General features: G+C 27.3%; 1 protein-coding gene across 3 annotated transcripts; it reads right to left on the reverse strand.

Moving 5' to 3' along the window:
* Positions 1-5,957: 5,957 nt before the first annotated feature.
* LOC132938595 (NFX1-type zinc finger-containing protein 1-like) lies at positions 5,958-17,230 on the reverse strand. 3 transcript variants are annotated; one of them, XM_061005516.1, is made up of 9 exons: positions 17,007-17,230; positions 14,302-16,076; positions 13,689-13,772; positions 12,969-13,237; positions 10,845-10,988; positions 9,685-9,949; positions 9,420-9,615; positions 9,287-9,360; positions 5,958-6,380 (listed from the first exon to the last, which is right to left on the reverse strand). In XM_061005516.1, exons 2-8 carry the CDS (start codon positions 15,965-15,967, stop codon positions 9,288-9,290), a joined length of 2,697 nt encoding a protein of 898 aa, XP_060861499.1. In that variant the 5' UTR covers positions 15,968-16,076; positions 17,007-17,230; the 3' UTR covers positions 5,958-6,380; position 9,287. The 3 variants fall into 3 exon arrangements, with proteins under 3 accessions (XP_060861499.1, XP_060861500.1, XP_060861498.1); XM_061005517.1 differs by having other exon boundaries at positions 5,958-6,315; positions 14,302-16,079; XM_061005515.1 differs by having other exon boundaries at positions 14,302-16,079.
* Positions 17,231-21,525: the final 4,295 nt, after the last annotated feature.

A 21,525-nucleotide genomic window follows, 5' to 3' on the forward strand; every position in this document is an offset into this window, starting at 1 on the left:
ATATCGAATACCCAACAACCTACGTATAATATGTACCTATTAGTGCCAAATAATGAATAAATCTTAATTTCCTGATAGTATTCCATCTCTATTGTTGACAGTGGTTAAATTGGGAGGACGCAGCGGGACTCACTACTCTTTACATCTGACGGTGGTTAAAAAGAGTCCCCTTTAACAAATATTATTCATAAGGTAAATTTGAACATTATTCAGGGTTAAAAGTGGGATGAGTATGATGTTTACAAAGATGACGTTATACCCGCATGTGTTGTCTCCGTCTTACAAGTGAGTAACATGGCAAATTTTACGCTCAGAAAAACACGTGTAGCTCCGTTAATTTAAAAATTAGAGTGAATTGACCTCTTATAAAATCTAAAGGTAAGACTATTATCTAAGCTACCTCATGGGTTTATTAGTATATTTTAATTTTAAAGCAAGTTATGAGTATTTTAAGATGTATAAAAAATGTACAATTTTAAAATACTCATAACTCGCGTTAAAATTAAAATATAACAAAAAGCATATGCGGTTGCCTAGATAATAATCTTACCTTTAGATTTTATAAGAGGTCAATTCGCTCTAATTTTTATACTAACGGAGCTACATGTGTTCTGCTGAGCGTAAAATTTGCTATGTTACGCACTTGTAAGACGGAGACAACACATGCGGGTATAACGTCCTCTCAATTACTGTTTGTCTGTTTATAGTTTATACATTACATAAGCCCATAAACGAATAATTACATACAGTGGCGTACGCAAGATTTTCCTATAAGGGGGGAGGGGATTGAAAATTAATTAAAATTTTAATTTTATTTTGTCCAGTCGTTTAGTTGAGGTATTTGAAAATGTTTGTACGACTTCAACTTCTCAACTTTTCTAGTAGAAAAAATGCTCTAATCATAAACTTCGATGGAGCTTTTTGGAATCAAATTGGATCTATAGATATAGTTGGTATTTTGGGAGGTCAAAATGAAAAATTCTCAGTACCTACCTTTCAAAATAATCGGGAAAAAATAAACAAATGATAATTTGTTAAAATTGTTTGGTAACATTGGATAGACACCTTCTTATTAACTACTAATATAGTATATTCATAAATAGTAATCTTTTGTTTAATAGTATAATCTAGTATTTATTATTTAATTGCAGTTTTATATTTTATATTTTATAATATATTATGCATATAACATAATAATTGTACTTAATTTAGTTTCAATAACTTAGAAAAAAAATTGAAATTACCTATAACATATATACATTATATCAGTACTTCTACATATACTATTTAAGGATATAAAATAAGTACTCGATCATTTAAATTTTCTAACATGCAGGTTTAAGACTCTTAAGAATAGTAGTATGACAGAAATACAGAAGTTATAATTTTATCATAACAGTATTTAAAATGTAATAATTTCAAGACCTAAAAACATATTTAATTTAATACGGAGAAGAAAGTGAATCTAGTTGGTACTTTGGGGGGACAAAAGTTCCCAAAAGTTTTCAAAATCGTCAGAAAAAACAAACAAAAAGTTAAGGAAAAACTGAGATTTTTACGCAAGGTTTTAGAAAAAACTCGATTTTATTTTTTAGTGTAACTTTAATGTGTCCCCTTTTTTATTCTATGCATTTAAATACAATTTAATTTATTGGGTTAAAAAATTTGAATCAAGGTTCCTTAAAAGTTGTTATAATAGCAGTTGATAAATATTAAAGATTCGTAGGTAAATTTTTTTAATTATTTTGTTATAATTTAAAAATATTATTCGTGGAAGTATATTATTATATTTTATAAGTCTACACAATGACATTTTTAAATGTGATTTTTTGGCAAAAATGAATTTAACCTACTTTAGTAGATACTTACTAACGTCTAATACTAAAATTAATCACAACAATATCATAAAATATACCTACCTAGTAATATTATAAGCTGAAAGTCGGTCTTCGCTCAGAATCGTTTTTCGTATACAAATATACAATGATTTATATCATTGAATTCAAATTTAACACCACCCATTACATAAACCCACTCGGGCCACTTGTAACCAACTGTACAGCAGAGCGATATCCACTAACCAGCTTTTTTATTATTTGTGTTTGTCATAACGTTTCGGGGTAATAAAAATGCTTTGATATTTTACATCAGCATCTTTTCTGATACTTGGTAGGAACTAGTTGTTACCTACTTTGTGGGGTCAAGAGTATAAAGTACATATTACTATTTTTAAAATGCCATTGCGTACGGTAAAAAATTTATAATATACGTCAAAGTCCCAAGTTATCTATAGTTACCTATTAATTATTATACATTCACCTGACCAAAAATACCTATCATTATTATAATATTTTATTGATATATATTTTGATGCGTGACAAAAACTGCTAGTAGGTAGTTATTTTGCATGGGACTTAACAGGAGCATGTTCAGTGGAGCCCATTATTCTGTTGCAATAAATAAATATAAAAATACACTCTAATAATACGTAAAAAAGAATCAATATTTTGTTACAATAAATGAAGTTTTATAATATATTTATTATAGTTTAAGTACAATCAAAAGTTTAGATAGTTTAACGGCTCAAAGTGGCCTAATTTTGAAGAATTTTTGAAATATAAACGGCTCAAAGGGGCCTATTATTTTTTTAATTTTATATTTTCATTATTTAATTTAATTTTTTTTTTAATTATAATTTTGAAGAATTTTCGAAATATAAACGGCTCAAAGTGACATAAAATTGTAAGAAAAAAAAACACCAGACAACACACAATAAGCAGGGGGAGTGGAACGTGATGGCGATAAAGCAATAAGGCTATTGGCCTATTTATTTATAAGGTCACCTCTATACGTACAGGCGGACGAGTGAAGTCGCCAGCGCGTTTGCTCGCGGGTGACGACCATCATGACGGCGGGCGAAGGAGACGAGTTGACGGCGAGCAGCTAATGCGTGATGTCGTGCGCAAAGATGATGCACAGGTACTGAAGACGACGACTGAAGCGTGACGACGGCGACGGCGACCTAAAACACAGCGAGCAAAGGCAGCTGTTGGTGCTACGGAATCGGACCACCACACAAATTCTTAAAATCTTACACAAGTAAAATTTTAAAAAAAGTAATTGTAAATTGTAACTAATGGCCATTGTAGCTGATGTTAATTAAGAACAATAAAAAAATAATAATAATAATAATTACGCATAGACTAATATTTTAATAATATAAAATTGATTTAGCTAAACAAATAAGTATATAAGTACATACAAATGTCTTAGCTTGGATTGTAATTTCTAAAAATGTTAATAAAAAAATATTCGTTCGGTTAAAAAGCTTATAAATGTAAAACATAAGTTTTTATTATTAAAATATTAACGATACTTAGGCATCATTATTTTTCATAAGCATTTAAAGTTCAAGTTTTGACAAAACCACTGTTAATTTATAGTTCAAAACTTTTAAAATATTAAATTTGTAGGTATAGCTATAAGCTATATAAATTATAAGCTCTATATATCTTAGTCTGTGGATATAACCTTACGTAGGTAATGCATACATGTCTAAGGCTACATAAGGCTTGAAAATGTAATACAAGGTGTTTCATACCACAGTTCATACTTTTACTAAAAAATTACTGATCATTTTAGGAAAATTGGTATGCTAATACAATGTTTTTGCAAAATGAATTTATGTGGTAAGACGTTTAGACGTATATGAATTTACGTCTTTCTTACTAGTTGACACTTGATAAATATTATAGAAAAAGTAATAACAATATGGCAATGGAGGGGGGCCTAACCCCGTTAGCCCCCCCTACTTACGCAATATGATTTTATAGACATTATACATAGGTACGATATATGAAACGTTTAAAACTATGGAGACATTAGTCCCTTCCGGAATTTTAGCCCATTTTAAGCCCTGCTTGTAAATATTAATAATTAGGTACAAATATACAATATACAATTATGTTAAGACAAAGAAAATTAAAATGTTTCAAGAAACATTGAATATCTGTACTTTGATGTGTTGATACTTTATTTGGTTATCGGTTCACGGTTGTGACTGTGGCCCGAGTTCTCGATGAAAAATGACCTGGCAAAAAAAAATTGTAGTAACTTATTGTTTATAGCTAATAATAACTTTTGTCTGTAAAAAATAGTCTAGGTTATAAAATGGTATATTGTGGTGTGGCAAGGGCGGGAAGTGAGTTCTTTCACCCAAGACTGAAACTGTCTTCCCGCACGAGCCACACATACTATTTTTTGTCACGCCTCTGCATTCATCGATCACGGCAAAAGTAGTGCAGGGGCCAGGGATCTATGCAGCAACAAGACTATAATTATTCTACAACAATGAATAAAACGATTTGGTTTTATTTAAGACGTAACCAAAAGTTTGTTTTGTTACGACCGTGGTGTAGATTTCAGTGTCTGATTGCGCAGGGTATATGCGCGTGAAATGTTCGAGCAATACTTTCGGGGATTTCCACTTTACCGCCCGGCACTATTAGGGAATTCCCACTTTACCCCCCGCTGGACGGAAAAAGGACGCTTTACAACGCTTTTAACCGCTATCGAAAACTAAACTTCCGATGTGACAAAAAAATATTTAAAAACTAAAATAATGATCTGTTATTTCAAGTTGTAGGTATTAATTTATTTACTAGTTTTCCTCATAAGGAATTTTATAATTTTTCTAATTTTATTGTATTTTTTCCTTTTTATCAATTTTCCAGTTCGTTGAATGCTAAATTTTAGCGGTCTGCAGATATTTCATACGATACCTTATTTTAGTTATAACTTATAAGTTTCAAAATCATTAGATTATTAATTTGTCCGACCATATGTTAAAATCTTGAATTCCAACTTATAGTAGGTATAAAAAATCTTCATAATGCCTGTATTTGATTTTAAAATTTCCAATAAAATATTAAAGAATCTATAATTTAATATTTATATCATAAAAAATAATTTTATTTACTTTACTTAGTTGCCTGATATCTGTTATACTGAATGTACTACTAGTCAGTAATACAGCATAATTTGGAGGGGCGAAGGGGCTTGGGTGTGCTCAGAACCTCCAGTTTTTACATTGAAATTGTGGCACCCCTGGTAATATAGGTATTTAATCATTAAGCTATTAGCTAGGTACCTATATAATTTCATTTACTATTTTTCCACACTAGTAACAGAACTTATGTGTATTATACAGTGATAATTTAAATGTTCCTAAATTTAAATAAAATTATATGAACATTTTTCCTTGAGATTTTTTCTGTTCCCCGAGTTTATTATGTCATATGGGGCTGTGATTCTCCAACTGGTGGTCAACATTTTTTTTGGTTACTAATAAATCATAGATATACATTTAGAAAAGATTCTGAGCGAAAACGGTCAGTCGGCATATATATTATAATAAATAAATATTCGGCAGGTCGCAGGTACGAAGTAATAAGTACCCATATTATATCCAGATTTACATGATATTATTACCAAATTTATTTGTTTTATACTGCTGTCTCGATCCTTGCTTATAAGATATATGTTGCAAATAGGGTGACTCCTTTTTTAATGTAAATATTGATATAAGTTAGATCATATTAGGATTATTGTTATTGTTCACTTTGTCAGTGCATGTATAATTATAATATGCTAACTTAGTTAAAACTTGAAATACCTACCTAACTATAAATTATAACTACACGTTCAAAATTAAAATTTTTTACATTAAAAAATTATAAAAGAATTTTGCCTTTTAATAAACTAATACCATTATGATATGATAACAATAAAAATACAAGTTTTTTCTAAAAAAATGTTATTCTTTAATAACTTAATATTAATATGCAAGAATAAAAAAAAAACAAAAAAAATATAATAATATAACAAATATTAAGATGAGAACGATGAAAAAAGTATGACCAATACAATTTGGAAATTTAAATACTTTACTCAAATACTTTACAAGACTAAATTGTTTCACAACCACCACTATAATATATATATTTAGGTAGAATGGTTTTAGATTAATAATTCAAATTTCAATAATATAAAACAACTTTGAATATAAATAACTTATAACTAGTTTCTTTTAAAAAAATATACTCATATACATTTTTAATATATCATAATTACGAACAATATCAAATAGTTTAATTAAAAAAATATATGTATAGTTTTACAATCAAATTATAAATAATTGGATATAATTGCTATTAGATGATTTTTATTTCATAAATTAACAACGGATCCCAGGATAAGGAAACAGTTTCAATATAATATCTTTAATATGTCGGTGATACGTCTATGAATTGTATACTATTCAAACAAAATTGGTACAATATAATATAAGCCTTTTAGTTTTTCATAATGTAGATAGGTACCTGTAAAATAACAAATACCAATCAATATTAAATTAATAAATCCAATAATAAATGGTTAAAGTTAAAAAGATTATTAATTGATATTGATCATGTATTTATTTAGTTTCAGAATTCTCTGTTTAACTATTTAAGCTCAAAAATCTTTGAGAAATTTTTAAATATCTCACTTTATTCAATCATTATACATCATTGAAGTCACATATTCTTCACAGTACTTCCCTTATACAATTTGTCAGGAGCACAATCAGTATTATCAGTTAGCATATAAGAAGGTATAGGTATTATTGACAATTATATCATAAAAAATAAAAAGTGTGTAGATTCAGTGGCGTGGGGAAGTGAAATATTTTATGAGGAAATTAATTTTTTGAATATTGAATATAATACTTATTATTCATATTAAATATCATATTCAGATGAAGTTAGTCTTGTACTACAAATTATCACTACAGTACTCACCTACCCACCCACCCACCCCTTTAAAATTATCAGGAAACTGCCCTTTAAAAGCACGGTTAATACGCCACTATGTAGTATAAAATTATTTGGAACTTTGGAGGCACACTTAGAAAAGTGATCTGTAGATTTTAACTACCTACTTTCTAAAATAGTTTATTAATTCAAAAATGGTTATAAAATTTAAATTAGTATTAATACACAATTTTGGGAATTACTGCTCCTTTCAGTTTGAAGACTACAAAAGAGAATACCCGTTTTTTTATTGATTAAATAAGTTTTTTATAAATCAAAAAAATACATATAAAACAAAAACATTTGGATTGGACAAATATAATTGATTTTAAGTAATTATATCTACTGACCATTTCTAATACCATTGAAATTGTATGTAATATTTTTTATTTGTTTTATAATATTGTTCAATATATCCAACATAAACTACAATGCAACAGTCAATATTTTATATGCCAATGATCTATGTTACAAAATTAATGTTACTGAATTGTCCCTCAAATTTTTAATTATAGCTTTAAATTCATTACAAAGATCATAAAACTATGATCATAAGTCATAACTCATAAGTCTGGTGGATATATTTGACAGTATAATAAAACAAATAAAAAATATTACAGAAAAAATTAACCATTAGTGTATTCTTTATACCTACAGGATTAGCATTAATTATTAAAGAGAAAAAAAGTGAAGGAAACTAAACAACTGTACAATATTATGCTGTATTTTGGAAAATAAAAGTTGCTTTCATCCACTCAAAATTGTTCTTTCCTCCATATTATAAATAAAATATAAATAGATATTTTGCATAGTTATTTATATTTTACTCATGATATGGAAAAAAAAACAATTTTGAAGAAATCTGTTGAATACTGAGTGGATGAAAGCAACTTATATTTTCCAAAACACAGCATAATATTGTACAATTGTATGGTTTCCTTCACTTTTTTTGAAAAAATTTTTCAGCTAACGAAAAAAGAATATATTTTTGTTTAATTATAGGGTTACTGATGGTTACATATTATATTACTATTATTATTAGCAGAAATATGGTACATACATTTTTTTTTACAAATATATTCATATAAAACAAATCTTTGGCATGGGCAACACCGGATAGGTAGGTAACTATTAAATATTAATGATATATTATGAAAAAAATAATTGCATTTTCTCACAATGTTTAGTCCAATGTCTGATTTTTTTGTTTAATAATGTCAATAGTATTAGTTTGTTTTTAATGACTAGTGTCTTATATATTATATAACAGATGATGATAGAACAATTTGTAAAATTGTGATTTTTTAGTTGTATATTAATCACTAATTACCTACTTAAGATTCTAAAACTTTAGACCATAACATGAAATTATATTTTGTGTTTATAAAAATAAATTCAAAAGTAAATAAAAAATGCTTGCCAAGTCAGGGATCGGCATGTAAACTTTCATGATTTTTAATTTTTAGAAATTTATTAACTGATATTACACCGAAATAACAATTTGAATCCAGAAAAAGTTTAGTGTGAACAGCCCCACAAAAAATCATTTTCATTTTCATTTAAGAGATAGATTTTGTTGTTTGGGGTCTTGTTAGATTCACATTGGTTAGGAGAAGTGCAATAAAGATTTTCAAGACTTTTAATAGTTGAATGACTACAGAGCTTAAAAAAAATTAAAACTAATTTTATTGGGTGTTTTTTGATGTTTTTCAGCATTATAGCTTTGTAGTGTATTAACAATTAGAGATAAAGTTCTGAAAATCTTCACTGCACTTCTCCTAGCCAATGGGAATCTAACAAGACCCCAAACAACGAAATCCGTTCTCCAGTTTCAGAAATCTCTCTCGCTAAATAAAAATCTAGCGTAAAACAACTCTTTTTATTTGTGAAAAATTAAATAATTTTTTTAAAAAAATTTTAATTCTACATTTAGTATTTACTTGATAATCCCTTTTTAATGAGTTATCAACCAACTTTCTAGCTATCATAATTTAGGAGAAAAGTTAAAAAATAGATATTTTGGGACTGTTCACTTCGACGTTTTTATGAATTCAAGTGGTTATACCGCTTGAGTGTGATATCAAATCCTTCTCATTAATATTTTATATTATAACTAGCTAAATTACCCACCTACTTATCATTACTGAGTTACATATTTATTATTTTCCTATTTAATACAAATTCTTGAAGTTTTCAAAATTCAGACTTTTTTCATTTCAATTACCATACTTACTTAATTAAAAATCAAGTAAGTAAAATACAATGGTATGATAAGAAACTTTCCACCACACTCTCAAATACTAAATTATAATGTGTTTCAAAAAAAACTGTCTATTAATCAAATTGCCCAGAATAATAACATAAATAAATGTACACAAAATAGTTAATTGTGAAGATATGTTATTTTTATTTATTTAAAAAATAAATAAGTTTACCTTATAGAGGACATTCAAAAGTCAAAAATCTCATCCAGCATTGTATTTTGATTTTGAAACCACAGGGCAATATTCTAGAAAATTGATAAATAGTTAATAATTTTAAATGTTTTCCAATTTAATTTAAAATTACTTAGTAAAATCCTTTTTACAACAATATAAGTTTTTATGAGATTGATCACAATAATGACAAAAATGTGGACATTGATGACCGCAATCCATTTTAATGTTGCATACTTTTGAACACCGAACTTTAGAAAAATCACTGCTAGTGCAGACTGTGTTAATCCAATCCTTATGAATTTGACAATATAGAGTTAATTTATTGCCTAAAAATTAATTTTTGATGCAATATTGAAAACATAAAAGGTATACTTAACATTAGTTTTATTTCATACCAAGAGCTTGTTGATCAACTAGTGTCTGGCTGATTTTTTTCCATATCGATGAATGTATAAGATTATCCATATTTCCCATGATGTATAATCCGTCTCTAGCTCTAGATAAGGCAACACAAATGCGATTTTGAATGTGTAAAAACCCAATTTTATTATCAATGTTACTGCGTACTAAAGACAACAGAACAATATCATTTTCTTCGCCTTGGTAGCCATCTACACATTCAACTCTAAAATCTTCTAAGAAAGAACTAGTTTCTTGAATCTAAGCCATCAATTATAAAAAATAAATTAAAATAACATATTATAACACAAATATAAGTGAATTACAGGGGGACGAGGTGGCCGAGCGGTCTAACGCTACGGATTCGGCACAGCCGGTCCGAGTTCAATCCTCGACCACCGGGCGGCATTTTTCTCCGTGCAAGTCCTGGTGTCCGGAGAACAAGTGCCGCCATCCCCCACCCGGGCATGTCAGATACCTACGGGTGCCCAATCAAAAATTCTGCCAAATCCAACACACACGTGTTCCTTCCCCTACCGACACTAACAACCCACAAACAAACCACTACAGCTAATGGCCATAGTTGCCGAAGCTTAAGATCAATAAAAAAAAAAAAAAGTGAATTACATAAAATATATGTAAATCTATAAATACTATTTTCAATTGATCAACATGATATTTTAGCATATCTATAACATGGAAGTGTTGACCAAAAAACCTATAGTAGTGGTAAAATAAGTTACTTTATTATTTTGCTAAAACGTAAAATTATTTACTCTGTCCAGCGAGAGAATGCGCCGCACACCGACCAAAACTGGATCCCCACACAACACCCGGCCAAAGGGGAACCGGTTTCGATAGTAAGATGAAGTCTGCGGATGTGCAGAGTATAGGCAAAATATTAGGGTTATGACAAAGTGAAGCAGTTTCTAAACGTTTTATTGTCCCACCTATTAGTTAACTAAGACATTTTTTTAATTAAACAATTTTAACTATCTTATTCCATGGAACCTATAATTTTTGTTTATAATTTAAAATTCTTAAAAATTCATGTTTAAGATATTAATTATATTTATTATGAACGTTACTCAAATCATGAACAAGTTCCAAAATAAAAATTAATTTAATAAAAACTACTTTAAATTATTTGAATTACCTTTTGAAATTTTAATAATTGATCTCGATAGGTAACTAGTATAGTAATTTGATTTTGACGATAGCCTTGACTTGTAAGATATCTGGCAAATTCCATAAAAAATTTTGCTTCATGAATATTTTTGTGGCTATTAGAACCAATTTCCTAATGAAATACACACATAATATAAATATATATAATACTTCGTTAATTAATTATAATAATATTAACTTATTCATTGGAATAAAACAGGCATGAGCCCAATTGTAAAATAAATATACATGACATTATTATGTTTGAATTAATACATGATGGTTAATAACATAATACATAATGGTCACCGCTTATTGCACTCATTTGCCTATTAGACTCATTATACCGGTTAATGGGGTCTATGAAAATTCGATAAATAAAGAAGAATTTCCATTTAACCCTCGATGGATTTCTATAAAAATTAAGTAATTACTTAAGTTATTACAATAGGCAAGTAAATATATATTTTTTTTATTAAATACTCACATTATATTATTATTATACATTTTAGTACATATATTTAGTCTGTCTACATGATATATTTTATTAGTTATTGCATATACATACATACATGCACATATTTGTACATATATATTTCTAAACTGAAATCTCAATATTTTAGATTTTTGAAAAAAGAATGTTTATTTATAGACTTATTTGGTTCATTGACTCAAATGCCCAGTATTAAAGTGAGTTCAATAAGTGGCGACCACTGTAATAATGATCGAGAACAGCGGTTCCCAACCGTGGGGGAGGGGGTAATTCCTTCCAGGGAGGAATTTTGAGTCTGCTTGGGGGGGAATATAGTGATGATGGAATTACAAAAATATTTATGTTATTTTACAATGTGTATAATTGAAATCACTATAATAGTTAAATTTACTTATATTATTTATATTTTATATTAATATTTTTGTTTTTAGATTCTAGAATATAATAGATAACAACTTCAGTACATAACGTGAAATTTAATTATTTTATATAAAATATCAGAAAAGAAATCAGTTAGGTATTTGTTGCATAATGACATTGCTCTAAATTAGGGGTCACCGATTAATATATTTGAAGGGCCACATTTGGAACCGGGAAATTGTTCCCGGACGATCGAAATTACTGACGTCAATAAAAACCAATGAACAAAAATTATAAATTACAACATGTATAATATTAAAGTTTTTTACTCTTTTACTTGTCTGCGGGCCGGATAAAATTTGTCCGAGGACTGCCATTTGGTGACCCCTGCTCTAGATTGAGTTACATTTTTAGTGAAATTAGTATCATGAGAAGATAAAATAGAAAAGCAAGGGATATCTGGGATGATGGAGAAATATTAAATTGGATATCCAGTACCAAGGTTGTAGCGCAAGCTTAAGTAAAAAAAATATATAGCGGTAGCAGACAGTAATTATCATTTAGAAGCAGGAGTTTCCCATTTTAAACAGTGTAAATGTTGGTATTCTTTTTAACCGGACATAACTAATCATCTACTGAATCAATTAATACATAATAAATTAGAATAATCAAAAAAATTGTGCAAAAATCATCCAAATTGTACGGTTAAAAATTAAGTTAAGTTATTAAAGGAAACGTGCAAACTTTTTAATGAGAAATTATAATGAAATCAGGAGTGACGGGGGCCTCATCTCGCGTTGTTCTCACCGACTGGGTCCCCCACTCTATTTCGTTTACGCAGTACAAGATATTGATGGCTTAGGTGGGAGAAAATTTAAACGCATTTCATTATTGCTATATTGATATATTTTCATGATTTAACGTAATTACTATTATTATTTGTTTCATTTTGTTATCGAATATCGCTTCATTGCGTGTTTTGAAAATGTCTTCATGATAGATTAGTTAGGAAGGTTTAAAATGAAAACACTATAGATTGATATTATTATTGATACCTATACTCTGTTTTTAAGTAGATACACCAAGTGGCGACCTGTATCTGACCGGAAGCGCACATTTTCCACAAATCGTCATAGGTAGTAACCAGTAGAAGGGGAAAAAAAAGTGCTCATAAAAGGTGTATTTCACTTTGAGATAGAGTGTAATACAAATAAATAGTAAATTATAATTTACTACTCAATAATCAATAATATTCCTTACTTTCTCTTCATTTACTGTGTGGTGAATAAAGTATATATTCTTAGTAACACCTCTAATATCACTTCTATTTTTAACTGATTTATGATCCATTAAGAAAGGATAAATAGGTTTCATTAAAGCAGATATTTCAGGCCGCATTCGATGTTGTGTGGCTAAGGTATAACAGGGAAATCCATTTTTTACCATACGTTCAAATAACGAAACATCAAAATTAAACCGTTTTGCAAGTGTATAAGATGCATTTCTCGGACGTAATTGTTGATGATCACCTATAAATCATAAAAATATAATTTAATAAATAATTGGTCATAAAATACCATAAATTGTTCATCTATTTTCTTTTTTAAAAAAAAAAGATAATAAAAGATCATTGACCTCCACTTTAATAATGATTACACTTTAGTATTAATGTAATTCAAACTATAATACTATAATATACCTATCTTCAAAATTGTTTAAATTTTAAAATATTTTAAAATTAAAAGATAAAATATTTTATAAAAAAGTTATCCACTTGCATATTAATTTTTTTGTTTACAATTTGCCTTTATAATTAGGTTAGGTTATAAGATGTCTATGCCAACTTTTTAATAATATATTGAAGTTTAAAGTATGTAATAAATACTCACGCAACTAAATTACAGTTAAAATATTTTTTAATCTATAAAAACTTAAATTAAAAAATACATTTTTTATTTAGTATGCAAGTATAATACTTACCAATCAAAATTAAATGTTGACAAGATTCAGTTAAGGACGCAACTACGTGTGACTCTAAGACTTCAGCAGCTTCTTCCACAATAACTGCAAATTTTAAAATAATATAATATATAATAAATAACAAAAAATAATTATTTAAAAAAATATCTAGTATTTATTTCATGTACTTATATTAATTTACACTAACTATATTTAATAAAAAAAATCATATTTGTATCATATAACTTATAAGTTCTAAGTACCTCTAATGCATGAATGACATTTTAATGCCCTAGTATTTTATTATATTCACTATAATATCCAAGAAGTTAAAATTATTTTTTTCAATTAGTTATTTATTTACAAATCATTAGTCAACTTATGTTTGATTTTGATATTTTATTACTATAAGATAGTTTTAGTAACAGAGTTTAATTATTATTAAAATATTGAATTTGACATAATTAAATCTCTGTACTAAAAATATTACGTCTTAATACATTAAATTAAAATTAATACTTAATGTGTTTTTTTTTTAATTATTAAAAATAAATAATTTCAATCCATACAAAATAATAGTACAATATGCAATTTGATATTAATTATAATAAAAAAAATATAAATCTAAACTAACCTATAGGGGGTCTTAGTTCCAATAACAGAGAATGTCTCATTGCAGCTCCTGTAGTAGTAAGTCCAACTACATATGATTTACTCAAATGTAATTTTGCTGTAGGACTATTAATATTTCCTAATACATGGGATTTTAAAACAACTGATTTACATCCGCCACCAATTCTTGTAATTTTTTTAGTGATATTAATTAAACCTTCAAGAAATTGATCCAAAGCATGATTTGTATAACAAACAACTACAATTGGTTTTTTAAGTATATTTGTTTCATACATATTCTCTATAATACTTTTGGCTATTCTAAGACCAATATATGTTTTTCCAGTTCCAGGAGGTCCTTGAATTACAGTAAATTCTTCAGTTAATGCTGCTTTAAATGCCAATCTTTGAGCACAGTCAAGTCCTAGAACCTTGTTATCTGGCCAAAGTTTATCATTTAAAATATCAAACTGTGAACCATTAATATTGTATGTTTTTGAACTGTATTTTAAGTACGCCGGAACTTTAGGTTTAGTTTTTCCATACACAATATACGATTTCATAGGAAAGTTATAATGGTCAAATGTTTTTAAAACTTCCATACTATACATGTAGGGTAAAAAATATGCATCAGATTCAGCCATAGTATAAGATGAATTCAATTTAATTGATAATTTATTACCCAAAGGTTGAATTACTAATGTTTTTATTGGTAATGATACTTGCTGATTCATTTTAATAACTGTTGCAAAAAACATTGAATTAAAATTGTCATCACTAAATACCAACAGTGATTCAAACATAAATCTTTTTGAATTAATTGAGCAATCTTCTTTAGTAAAAAAATGTACTAAAAAGGTTTCTTTTTCTGTATACTTTTTTGTAATCTTTGCCTCAAAATAAATACGCATATTAGGCATCTTTATAACACATTTTTGGTTAAGTTTGCTCATTATTTTATAAGACTGGATACCTTCTCGCATCGGAGCTAAGATATCTTCACGAAGCAAACGAAATTGTACGTCAATGTAATGTTCTATATTATCATAACTTCCTTCCATTATATTTGGACTCAAAATAACTTTTTTTGCAGTAATATCTGTGATTACAGGATAAATAGAAAGAGACTTATAACATTGTGGCCATCTTTTAACATCATAATGCACAGCATTTTTGACAATTTTTTCAGTCTTAGAGTCATCATTAATCAACACTAATTCTTGAATATCCGTTGAGCTTGATTCAATTAATATGGGTTGTATAAATTGTATTATTTCATTCAAGAGTTCTTTAGATTTTGGATTTGCAATAATTTCTAATATACTTTGACAGCTGATGAAAAATTCTTGTAATTTAATCTCACTAATTAAATCTTCAAGTTTAGCAACATCGATAAGAGAGTTATTTAAGTGTTCCAAATATTTTGAATTATATATCATATCTAAAGCAGTAGATTTTATTTGAGATAGTTGCAATAATTTTACTTTTGAAAATATATTCATCAAATGTATGAGTACTGTAATATCTACACATTTATTCAACGTATATTTGAAATTATTGTTATTAATTAGAAATGCAAATAATTTTTCAGGTTCTGATTCTGATAATAATTCTAGTTGTTCATAATTTGCTACAAGATTACAAGGTGTAACATTTATGACTGCCATTTTATCACACAATTCATCCATGGTCGATGTTTCTATTGAATATAACTGTAGTTTTACTTTTGCATATATTGTTGTTGATATTATAGCTCAATGTTTAATTCTATTTCATATATTTATTCATCCAAAATTACTACTGAAATTTATATAAAAAAATATAAAATTTAATAGTAGTTATACAATAATATTAACTAAATATTTCAACAAATTATTATTTAAATATTTAATATTAAGCTGTGTGTGCATTTGCCCCTGTCTGATTATAAAAGCAGGCCAATGGGATTATTTTAATATTATTTTGAAAAAATATTATATTGTGTACTAAGAAATTATTGTCATAATGATAAATTGGTAATTAATATTTAATAGTTGGAATATATTTATATTTAGACGCATATGAGGAAGCGCACGAAAGTGGTGTGCGTGCGTGTGTATTATGAAGGAAAGGAATATATTGCTCAATTGTTGTATGTCCATTTATAATAATTTATATCATAATATCAGTTTTAATTCTTAAATTAATTTAATAGAAATTTTAAAAAGTACAACCAATTGACATTCTTATTTATTTTATCATTGATTTCAAACTTCAGTTAACTTTGTAACAGTTGTGTACGGTGTACCATTCTCAATTGTGTTGGATTTAGTTAGACATTTTTATAAATAGGTGGTGTGGTCAATAACAGACATGTCAAAAAAAATTAAGCTAGTGCAAATCGCTAATGAATCGCAAACAATTTCTAATAATATATTTAAAAAAACAAACAAAACTTTACCAGTAAGCAAGCCACCCCCCCTTTTTTTAATCATATTTTAGTTTAATTTATTAATTATCAGGGTTGTACTGCTGATACAATTTTAGCCCTGCCAGAAAAATGTCCCTAGTTGCGTTATATTACCTACTCTGATTTAATGCAACACATATTTACACTTCTTAAAATTTCATATTGCTTAAGCCTACCTAAGTACTATTATTTGAATAAATTATAAAATGAAATCACTGATATCAATTAATTAACATGGTTTAGCGCGATTGTTAAAAAAATGTATTTATTAAACTTACCAAAATATTTATCGTGGTGTTTTTGTTACAATGCTTACTAATATTAAATATCGTACTATTAAAATATTTTAGTCTTCTATAAACAAAAAAAAAGTTAAATGAACGAATATTGGTGTTTGGTAAAATTGGAATTATGTCATTTTATAATTATAAATATAATTATAAATTACAAGTAAGAAATAAAATGTAAAATATTTTATTAAACACGTATTCATTTATGGATAACTAGATACTGGTCACTGGATACTGGATTACAGCCAAAGAGGCATATATAATTTTATGATTATTTATTTATTTCCAAAAATAAATTTATCAGCTAAAACCCAAGGAATACTAGTAATTATCTAACAGTGTTGACTTTAAAGCACTAAAAGTTGGATTATTGAATAGAGATTACACTGTAAAAAAATTCCCGCATTTTTCGGACTGTGCAGTTCTTAGATAGTTAGATCATAATAATTCATAATTGTAATTGTATGTTATATAATATTAATAATTAATATTAAAATATACAATGTATGCATTTTATAATATAATTTATCTAGGTGCAATACCTATATTAATTAAATTCTCTACATCTAGGACTGACCCTTAAAAAAAAAGTTACTAGGTACTTGTCACAACACAGATATAGATAATAATAAATAAATGTATTATAATATTATCTAATTATACGTGCCCAGGGCCGGATTGGTTAGGCGAGCTACCGAGAAAATCTCGGTGGGCCGCTTAAAGTTTGGGCCGGTCGTATGAGTGATTGAGCGAAAATAAATTCATGTTTTAAATACGATTGGTCGCCTATAATAGCTAATAATAATTTTAGACGTAATTTTGAGCCAGTGAATATGTAAATGGGCCGCTTAGAAGTGTAAATCTCGATGGGCCGATACATACCAATCCGGCCCTGTACGTGCCAAGTGCTTACTATTTATACAGTACGTTATATTATATTGTGTGTACGAGGAACGTATAATTTAAATTATATTTATAAACTATTATTAAAATAAACAATTTATTAAATAATAAAAGGACGCTACACCCGCATGTGTTGTTTCCGTCTTACTAATGTAAAACAACAAAAACTTTTGGCGCCGGAAAGTACCGAGAAGGCTACAGTAATAACTAAGAGACGACATTTTCACCACATAAAATGACAACTTTAGCTGTGAAATATCGTTTTTATTTTTGCGATATCAGAACTACAAAAAAAAGTTATTGAAGTTTGAAAAACACAACAAATTATGGATTTTGAAAGAACTTTTTTCGTATAAGTGATATCAAAAAATCAAAAATTGGGCAAGTGAGTGTTGCTTTGCTGTACAGTAGGTTACAAATGGCTCACTGTAATGGATTATGGATGGTGTTAAATTTAAATTCAATGATATACCGTAAAATGGGGGGTCTTCGGACATGTGGGGTGATTCCGGACAACACCAAGTTTTTTTAGTTATCTTATAATTTTAGAATATACGTTTAATAAAAGTTGAAAATTAATAGTCCACGTTCATATCTATTATAACCTCCATAGAAAATATTTATTGATGCCATAATGTTGTCATAGTACATGTTATGGAGGTAAATACAAAGTATTATATTTTTGGATTTTTAAATAAAATTATATAACTGATAACTACCTACTGTAACACAACAACAAATAGACATATTTGATTGCGGTTTTCGGTAACCTACTCGTTAACTTGTCTGAGTCAATTAAATGTCAATTGGTATATGAGCAAATTGATAAGTTATTTGATCTCACACTGTAGTGTTAAATTGTCTTAATTATTACAAAACAAGGGGTGACTTCGGACAACACATCAACTATGCCTAGATCATATTTGTCAACAATGTAAGAGGTCGTTCGTATAAGAATTATAATCTTAATGATATATTAAAAATGCAGTTGATGCTGTTAGATATAAAAAAAATGACAATACGACCAGTAAAAACAGAAAAATAAAAAATAAATTTTAAGTGGACATTTTTATAGAAAAGTAAAGAATTTTTTTTTTAGAATATTAAATAAATTATGTCGTATTTACAATAAATGTTTGAGTTTTTTTTGTTTCAATTTATTACATTTTTTTCAAAAATATCTACATTGTCCGAAGTTAACCATTGTAATTTTAACATCGGTTTTTAATGAAATTCAAAAGGTGTCCGAATTCACCCGCAAAATAGGGTGACTTCGGACAGTTTTAAACTTTTAAAAAAAGTGTGAACTTTAACGACTTTTATGATTATTCTTCTGCTGTATGATTTCAACATACCTAAAGAACATTGTAAATTTTTTTCATAATTTTAGAAACAATATATTGAGATTAATTTTTGAAAAAACGTTCAAATCTGACCAGAGTCATCCCATTTTACGATATCATCATCGTATGTATAAGAAAAACGATTCTGAGCGATGACGGTCAAGCCTATGATATTACTAGGTATATTTAATGATATTATTGTGAATAAACCCATTTCCATGGAACTTTGTTTTAAATTTTCAATTCTTAGCTATAAGAGTTGAACATTTTATAAATTTTTAACTACAAAATAATTAAATTGTTAAATTTTTTATTTGATAAATGTTGTCAAAAATTGAATTTTATAAATGCTTATAAAATTGTGCCTATGTATTTTTAATATTTTTCAACTGCTATTTAAGCAATATATCAGAAGCTTTGTATTACATTTTGACGCTTTTTAACCCAACAAATACAAATTTATTGATATTTATAGAAAATAAACACTAAAAAAATTTAAATTTGAAATTGTCCGTAAACAGCTCAAAACAAATATTTTCAAAGTTTTATGGTGTACAGAAAAGGAAAATATAAACATTAGGTAAGTGAAATTGTTATGTATCTACATTTGTTTAAATAAGAAATAAAATAAGAAAATCGCTACACGAGAAATTGAGTGAATATATTCAATGTTGTAAAAATTTGAACTTGAAACACTCATAAAAATTAAATCTAACTTTCTTGTAGACATTTTTTGTAAGATTTAAAAAGAACAATTTTTATGAATTTCTAACTCAAAATAATTTGCACATTTTCGTGAGTTTTTCGCATTTTGTCAAGATTTGAATTTAAAACTAAATACTTAATACTTATAAAAAAAACTGTGAATATGGATTTTTAATATTTTTCAATTACTACTGTAACAATATATTAGGAGCCTTGTATTAAATTTTCAAGCTTTTTCAGCCAACAAATAACATTTTATTGACATTCATAGAAAAAAGAAATACATTTTCATTTTCAATATGCTAACATATTTTTTAGAAAATAAAATTTCCCGACTGATTAAATTTATGTTTAAATATTTACCAGACCTAAGATTAAAATATAATTTCACTGTCTAGCCAGTTCTCCATATTACTGTGCTGATAAATATCTGACTTTTGATTATTAAACATAGCCGTAGGTTTAAAACAAATAAAAAATAAAATACCTAGTGTATAATTATTATCTTCACATTTATAACTCCAAATACGATGAAGGTATCACTAAAGTTACCTGGTATATATGATTTTATTTAAAGTTTTTGTATTGTGTCAATAAACTAAAATTGTTTACATTATTTAGATTCAAATTTTATCGATAAAAACCAACAAATTTTTAACTTCTTGAATACTACCTAGAAATTTAGATTCTAATAAATAATTATTTTATATTAAACCTATAGGTTACAAACTAACAATTTTTTTAATATAGATATTTATGAATATTAGAATTAAGTAAAATAATCAAATTTTGTATAAGTAATTATAATAATAAACAACTCTGAACTCACTGTAGGAATTCTCGATGTGCTTCCTTTCATGGACTTTTATAAAATGACTAAATATTGAAATACGAGTATCTACTTACCCATTAGGCCCATAAATATTAATATATTGACGGAAGTCTTTAAATAAGAAATTTGAAATCCTATTTTTAAGTTTAATATGCACCTAATATTTAATAATAATGAAAATTTATTTTCAAAACTACCATGCTTACTGTCGATGACGTGTGTGCTGAGATGGCGTGGCGGTATAAGCAGCAGCGTATAAACTATAAATAAAAATAAAAACACATCGGCTACATAACAGCTCGTAAGTCTTAGTAGGTACATAATATTATCACTCGGGAACTCGGCAATTCGGCATAATAAAATAACTTCATATTATTTTGTAAACACGTCTTGTAAATTATAAATTGTAATATGTATACAAAATACACAATACACTATACTACGTTATTATAAGTGTACCGAGTACCGACTACCGACTACCGAGTAACTATTATAAGAGTAGAACTATTTTGCAGATATTCTAAATAAAATGTATATTATTAGTAATAACACACAGTAGCCACACAGGTATATTTTGCTATGACTTTTTCGCACTGTTTTTCGTTGCACCCCTGGTCTGGGCCAGTCTCCCCAAGCTCTTGCTACGGCTCTTATTTATTATTATTGACAATAATGAATTAATAAAAATAAATTATTTATTGTCAGTAATAGTGTTATATTTTAG

The sequence above is a fragment of the Metopolophium dirhodum genome, chromosome 2 (genome assembly GCF_019925205.1).
Source record: "Metopolophium dirhodum isolate CAU chromosome 2, ASM1992520v1, whole genome shotgun sequence".
NCBI classification, from domain to species: domain Eukaryota; kingdom Metazoa; phylum Arthropoda; class Insecta; order Hemiptera; family Aphididae; genus Metopolophium; species Metopolophium dirhodum.

Bases quoted from the DNA above. Each gene is read 5' to 3' on its own strand.
- LOC132938595 (XM_061005516.1), bottom strand. From the start codon at position 15,967: ATGGATGAATTGTGTGATAAAATGGCAGTCATAAATGTTACACCTTGT. The intron at 10,989-12,968 runs GTAAGGAATATT...GTATTTCATTAG, and splicing joins ACACAGTAAATGAAGAGAAA to GAAATTGGTTCTAATAGCCA. The intron at 9,361-9,419 runs GTAATTTTAAAT...TCAATTTTCTAG, and splicing joins TGTAAAAAGGATTTTACTAA to AATATTGCCCTGTGGTTTCA.